The sequence below is a fragment of the Lipotes vexillifer genome, unplaced genomic scaffold (genome assembly GCF_000442215.2).
Source record: "Lipotes vexillifer unplaced genomic scaffold, Lipotes_vexillifer_v1.1 scaffold2000, whole genome shotgun sequence".
NCBI lineage: Eukaryota > Metazoa > Chordata > Mammalia > Artiodactyla > Lipotidae > Lipotes > Lipotes vexillifer.
Genome location: NW_006770731.1, coordinates 740595 through 747806, shown reverse-complemented (window position 1 = coordinate 747806; position 7212 = coordinate 740595). Strand labels below are relative to the sequence as shown.

General features: G+C 44.7%; 1 protein-coding gene across 1 annotated transcript in view; it reads left to right on the top strand.

The window, feature by feature from the left end:
• Positions 1-7212, top strand: part of GAD1 (glutamate decarboxylase 1) — a 41234-nt gene that overhangs the window by 29667 nt on the left and 4355 nt on the right. Inside the window, exons 13-15 of the mRNA XM_007446346.1 lie at positions 2879-2957; positions 4089-4238; positions 6345-6452. Coding sequence (XP_007446408.1) covers positions 2879-2957; positions 4089-4238; positions 6345-6452 — 337 coding nt within the window. The remainder of the gene's footprint in view (positions 1-2878; positions 2958-4088; positions 4239-6344; positions 6453-7212) is intronic.

The window sequence follows — 7212 nt, the reverse complement described above, 5'->3', positions numbered from 1 at the left end:
TTCAGCAGATACTGGGATAAAGGGAGAGAGGAAGCATGAATACAAGGAAGAGTGTTCCAGGCGGTGGGAAGGGCAAATGCAAAGACCCTGAGGTAGGACTGTTCTTGGCAAGTTGGAGGAAGGACTGTCACCGAGACCATTGTGGCTGGAGCAAAGTGAGAGCAGTGAGAGCAGACTGAGGGTGGAGAAGTGGATGGGGAGCAGGCGTCAGGGAAAGCGCTCCGCTGGCTTCAGTGTTTGTTACCTCTCCTGTGCCTCTTCCCTTGCATTTCAGTCGGTTATTTTTGTTTTTGTTTTTGTTTTTTGCGGTACACGGGCCTCTCACTGTTGGGGCCTCTCCCGTTGCGGGACACAGGCTCCGGATGCGCAGGCTCTGGGGCCATGGCTCATGGGCCCAGCCTCTCCGCAGCATGTGGGATCTTCCCGGACCGGGGCACGAACCCGTGTCCCCTGCATCGGCAGGCGGACTCTCAACCACTGTGCCACCAGGGAAGCCCGCATTTCAGTTTTGAAAGGCCAGTATCAAAGCAAGTGAGACTGACTCGTTGAAGCATAGTTATATGACCCTTAACTTGGAGGACAAGATCTTAAAGGTAGATAAGCCAGTCCAGCTGTACTTTAGATTTCTCGGGCAATTTCCATTTTCCATCTTTGAGTCAAGGAAAACTTGAAACATTTTGCACTAGACTTTTTCTTTTCTACCATTTTAAAGTACATGTGTCTTCTGAAGGAAATTGAATCCACGTCATGTCTTATTACTTTCCACCTGTAGCACCAAAGAATCATTTACTTCAGACCTTTAGGACATTCAAAAAACATTTAAGACATTTTGTGAAATCTATGTATAACTTTTTTTTAAACTTATTTATTTATTTAATTTTTTGGTCTGCGTTGGGTCTTCGTTGCGGTGTGCGGGCTTCTCATTGCAGTGGCGTCTCTTGTTGTGGAGCACGGGCTCTAAGCGCGTGGGCTTCAGTAGCTGTGGCACGCAGGCTCAGTAGTTGTGGCTCACAGGCTCTAGATCACAGACTCAGTAGTTGTGGCTCACGGGCTTAGTTGCTCTGCAGCATGTGGGATCTTCCCGGACCAGGGCTTGAACCTGTGTCCCCTGTGTTGGCAGGCAGATTCTTAACCACTGCTCCACCAGGGAAGTCCCTATGTGTAATTGTTTAATGATTCAGTGAATGATAGCAATGAGAAAATGGATTAAATTCACTACCTTCTAAATAAGGCTTGACACTGATTTTTTTTTTAATAAATTTATTTTTGGCTGTGCTGGGTCTTTGTTGCCGTGTGCAGGCTTCTCATCGCAGTGGCTTCTCTTGCTGTGGAGCACAGGCTCTAGGCGCGCAGGCTTTGGTAGTTGTGGCTCGCGGGCTCTAGAGTGCAATCTCAGTAGTTGTGGCACACAGGCTTAGTTGCTCTGCCGCATGTGGGATCTTCCTGGACCAGGGGTTGAACTCGTGTCCCCTACATTGGCAGGCAGATTCTTAATCACTGAGCCACCAGGGAAGTCCGACACTGATGTTTTTTAACGAGATAAACATTTAGTCAACTTTTCTTAGAACTTTTCAGTCTCTTTCATAAAGGTTTTCTTTATTATGCACATGGGGGAAAGTACATCGAGCCTTTCTTTCTTCTCCTTGAGATACAACCTACGCCTGTGGTCATGTATACACTAAATTATTTTCCCTCTTATGTACCTAAGCAAGATGAAGAGGTTAAAACTTCGCAGCAGGAAGTCAGCTCCAGGGAGAGCAGAGGCGGTATAATTCCGAGCCAATTGCTATGTCTGGGGAAAACATCCTTCACAGGTATTAAAGCATAGAACCCAGCTGTGGGCTAGGCCATTGGAAAGGAGCTACCTAAGCTTTAATCATCATACATTACACGTAGTTGTTTCCCTAATGTCCTAGCTAGTGTGCTCCTTAACCATTTAATTGTGTCTGACGGAGTGTTGTGGTTGCTAGGAGACCATGCCAGTTAAGCTATCATTGCAGCCTAAACAGGCAAGATTATGTTTATTTAGCATTTAAACAATGCTGCTAAGTAGCCAAAGTCTAGAATTGTCCAACTGATCCTTGCTTTTATGTGTCAGTCTTCATACTACCTTATAAGCAGGTAGGTCAGCGTCACCAGTCCAATTTATTAGTAAGAATGGGAAGGCAGAAAGAAGCTGAGTCTGTAGCCTAGAGGGAGGCAGTCTAGTGGAGAGGATATGAACACTGGCTCGACAGTTAGACTCCCTGAACTTGAATCTTGGCTCTAGCGCTTCCCAGCTGTGTGACTTTGGGTGATGTATTGAACCCTTTTGTGCCTCAGTCTCTCCATCTAAAATAGGGATGATAATAGTCCCTATATGATAGGATTGTTGTGAGAATTAAGTATTCAAGCATGGTTATTAGCATTAGATATTTACTAACTCATTTTATTCAGTTCCTTGAGGCAGATACTGTTCTCCCCACTTTACAGACGGGAAAACTGAGGCTCAAAGGAGTTATGTAACTTGCCCAAACTAGCAAATGTCAGAGCCGGATTTCAGACTTGGGTACTCTGGCTCCAAAGCTTGAGCTCTTAACCATGACACTGCACTGATAAAATGCCTGTAACACTCTTAGAACAATAGGATACATAATAAATGATGTTCGTAACTGTTAGGTAGTATTAATAGCAGTTATTTAGAAGGGGCAGTCTGCCACTTAGTACTCTGAGACTGCCTGCAAAATATTTGTTTACCACTTGATCAGTCAATTTAGGGGACGAGGTGTCGAAAACTTGTCTTGACTTGAGTTGCGGTGGGTGATATTTTCCTCAAGAGGATGGTTGCCTCTTGCTGACTCCTGCACCTCCTCCTCAGAGCATCATGTGTTTCTTTCAGGGCCAACTCAGTCACCTGGAATCCTCATAAGATGATGGGCGTGCTGTTGCAGTGCTCCGCCATCCTGGTCAAGGAAAAGGTCTGCCCTTCCCCCAAAGATGAGCTGGTGGCCTGCACACCCTTTAGAAGGCACAAAAAGAGAAAAGCATGGGTTTTGTTTTTTTTTTTTTTTTTTACAGTACTGGCTGAGGAACTCACAAGACTGACAGCCCCACTGGGCCTGCCGTGGCTGTTCTTTCCTAGCTGTATATGTTAGCCTTCGGCTAACCCAGCATATCTTGTTGGCTCTAGCTCTGCACTGTCCTTCCTTGTTCAGCCCCCACGGCCCTGCCGGTGATAGAAACTACAAGGGCATTATTTGAGTTTGTGGTCCCAAGAGCTGAAACAAGTTATTTGGAACCACAACTACAAATGTCAACTTAGGGCAACAAGGAATGTTGACGAAAAAGCTTCTGTAAATGGCGATAGTTGTGTAACTTGCCCAAATTAGCAAACGTCAGCCAGATTTCAGACGCGGGTACTCTGGCTCCAAAGCTTGAGCTCTTAACCATGTCACCGCACTGATAAAATGTCGGTAAGGCACTTAGAAAAATAGGTAGTATATTCTCTTCCTAAGAATCTAATAGGACCCTGCCCCAGAGGGCCTTGTTCCTCCAGTAAAACTGTTGCACACTGAGGCGTCCTCAGAAGCCTGTCACCAACCTGTGGGGGCCAGTACCTGTACAAGCTTTTTACTCCACTCCTAAGTAGAGTGCCTGTTAACTTCATAGGAGCTCCCGGAAAGGATTGGAACACTTTTTAGGGGGTGCTTTGGCGGAGGAAAATTCTTCCACGCATGAAACTGTCCCACCCTCTGCAGGAAGTTTCTATCCCCAACCCCTGCTGACTGAATGCTATAGCACTTCCAGTCTGTGAAATAACCCAAACACCCATGCGCATTTCCAGATGCTCCTTAGAGGGACAGTAGGGTGGGCTCTTGTTGTTGGCATCTGAGACAAAAGATCGTTTTCCAATCAGAGTGATCGAGGAGAAGGGGCAAAGGGTTTTCCAAGGGTGGTTTTGGAGAAGGGCATTGGAACAAGTGCACAGCCTCATGAGACGTTAGAAGAAAGATTGTGTGTGACCCTAAGTCCGGCCTGCCCTGTTTCAAAACCATCCACACCTCTGCCCTGCGAATACAGATGCATGCCTGTCTTGATTTCCATTACAGGGTATCCTCCAAGGATGCAACCAGATGTGTGCAGGGTACCTCTTCCAGCCAGACAAGCAGTATGACGTCTCCTACGACACTGGGGATAAAGCCATTCAGTGTGGCCGCCATGTGGACATCTTCAAGTTCTGGCTGATGTGGAAAGCAAAGGTACGAAGGAGGGCATTCAGGAAATAGAGCAGAAATGTAATTTGCACAGGCTAGCTGGCAAAAGAGAGGCAAAGATATATCCCAGATAATCCATTATGTGCGAAATCAATATCTAGGTAATTGAGTTAACTGTATTTTCTTTGCAAATGAAATCGCTTTATCCCTTATGTCAAATTCTCTCTCCTTCCATTCAGTCTCCTCAATTTGAATTAGCATGACTTTTCTTATAACTTTCTCTTACAAGTACTAAAAATTTTGTCAAGATCAGGACTTCCACAGCAGTCCTTAGGGATGCTGAAATTATTTAGTGCAGATGTAGAGAAAGAGGTAAAGATAAAATTACTACATTATTCTGTGCAGAACCCTGAGTTCCTTTATGTGGCCTCAAATCGTGGGATATATATGACAGTTTTAAGTTCTGTTTAAATAATGGCTTTCCCATTATTTGTACTTCTATACTCTCTTCTAGAAAATGCATACTTTATTCTAAGAAATCCTAGGCTGGGGCATATGCTATGTCTGCATTCATCAGTCTTTCCGGATGCATTTCTGTGTCTAGAAAAAAAAGCAAACTATTGGAATTTCCCCCAGTGGGGGTGAGGGAGAGGAATACCATGGGACTATTTATTTCAAAAGTATTTGTATGCATTCAAGTAAGGGCAGTTTTTATTTCACAGCTTTATATTGCAACCATCGTTTTATTTTTCTACTGTTAAAGTAATTTTAATAAATTTCCATATATAAGATCAGGTCACCTAATACCAAAACCGAAAAGGGTTTCCAGCCAAACATCTAGTCCAATGTGTTTTCTGTAAGAAGAATTTGATGGCTTATTAGTTTTTTTCCTCATTAAGTTATTTTGTCTTAATATAGAAACAGTCTGAATTTGATTTCTACCACAAAGTAATCATAGGTATTTTAAGCATATAAATCGCCATAAATTTCAACAAGAGAAAGAGCCCTATCATTCAGAAATATGATAACCACATGGCCTGTCTCAGTAATTTGTGCCTTGGTTTTGCCTGACAATAACCGCTTGAACAGTCTGCTGGAAGTTTAGCTCAAAGAGTATTGGTTACCGAGGTGGGACCTGGTGTGGGCTTCCTTCCCAAGAAGAAAGTGGACTGGCCCGAGCACTGCTCAGCGGCAGCTGCTGCTTTGCCAGTGTTGGGCTCGGCGCAGACACATTAGCAACCCACAGGCCTCGTGCATCTGCTCTCCTTGTTAACACCGACCCACTCAACACCCCCCATGCTGCTGTTACTAATCAGCCACGCTGGCTTTGGAAACTCATGCTCAATCAGTTTGTCAATAGATGGAGCTACTGCCATCTCAGGGCGCATCCTGAGACCAGTGCTTCCCCATCTGCCTGCCTGCCTCTCACTAGAAAGGGGTAATACCATGTTACGTGGAAGGTAGCCTGCCTGGGAGTGAGGGGGACGTGTTTGGCCAGGACTTCCTGCTGTGGAAGGTGGGTTCTAAAGTAGTACTTCTCCAACTATCTGTGGTGAAGAACCAGCTGGGGTGGTTTTAACCTCTCATAGACCAGTACAATAAATTGGTCTTCACTAAATTCATTTATTGTACACTACAATAAATGAATTGCTAGAAAGGTGAAATAAAAAGCCAGACAAAGTATGAACACCGGTTTTAAAAATGCAATTCAGTAGGCATAAAATTACTCTGTCAAATGACCATGACCATAAAAGTTTCTTATTACTTAATCTCAATTTTTGGACTCATCTTATCATGGACTGGTTACATTTTGTGGACTGGCCTCAGTCCATAGACAACAGTTTGGGTGGCATTATCCTAAAGCAAACCAGAAATGGGCTTTAGGCTGTGAATTACTAGCAAGAAGCTAAAAGCCCTGTTGAGAATAACTGCCCAGAGACTAGAGTGCTTTCAAAAGAGATGAGGCACACTTTATTGCATGCAGAGCTATGAGAAAGCCATAGATATTTAATGAGATGGTTCTTGCTAACCATCTCCAAGAATACTCTTATATATATTTCCGATAGACAAAGATAGCATAGCCCTCTCAATGCCATCACAGGGAAATTCAACCTGTCACCAACAAACATGACTTTTCCTTTTTTACAACAGGGCACAGTGGGCTTTGAAAATCAGATCAACAAATGCTTGGAGCTGGCAGAATACCTCTATGCCAAGATTAAAAACAGAGAGGAATTTGAGATGGTTTTTGATGGTGAGGTAAGTTGTCATCCTGGACTAGATGTATAGCATTTCTGGAAAATCTCTTGAGGGAAGCTTCTGAAGCTGTAGTGTCCCACATTGCCAGAAGCTGCTTCTGAATTTTCATTCTAGCACTCCTCATTTACTTCCCTCTGTGTCCATGAATGTTTCTTCTGGTAGCATTGGGATGACTTTTCCCCTTCTCTTCTAGAAAAGATATAGTTCTCAGCCAGCCCTTCGTAGGCAAGAGGTCTTTCCTTGGCAGGTCTGAATCCTGTATAATTCTGGGGTCTTACTATGGTGTTGTACCTCCATGATAAAGTGTTCCTCAGTTCCAAGAAGCTTATAGGATGGGTATATCCTTGTCTTCCAAGACTGGTTCTAAAATGAAGTTCTACTTTACAATAGATTCATTATGAAGAGAGCAAGATACAGTTGTCTCTGCCCTGAGTTCAGATCCGCATTGCACACAGTAAGGTACTTGTCATACCAGTGTTGGCTGAGTGCCTGCGGTGTGCCTTGCCCCGGGCCAGGAGCTGGATTATAGAGTAGTAACCAAAACAGGTACTGTCTCTGCCCTATTGGAGCTCGCAGTTGAATAAAGAAAGTTGGGGGCTTCCTTGGTGGTGCAGTGGTTGAGAGTCTGCCTGCCGATGCAGGGGACATGGGTTCATGCCCCGGTCCGGGAAGATCCCACATGCTGCGGAGCGGCTGGGCCCGTGAGCCATGGCCGCTGAGCCTGCACGTCCGGAGCCTGTGCTCCGCAACGGGAGAGGCC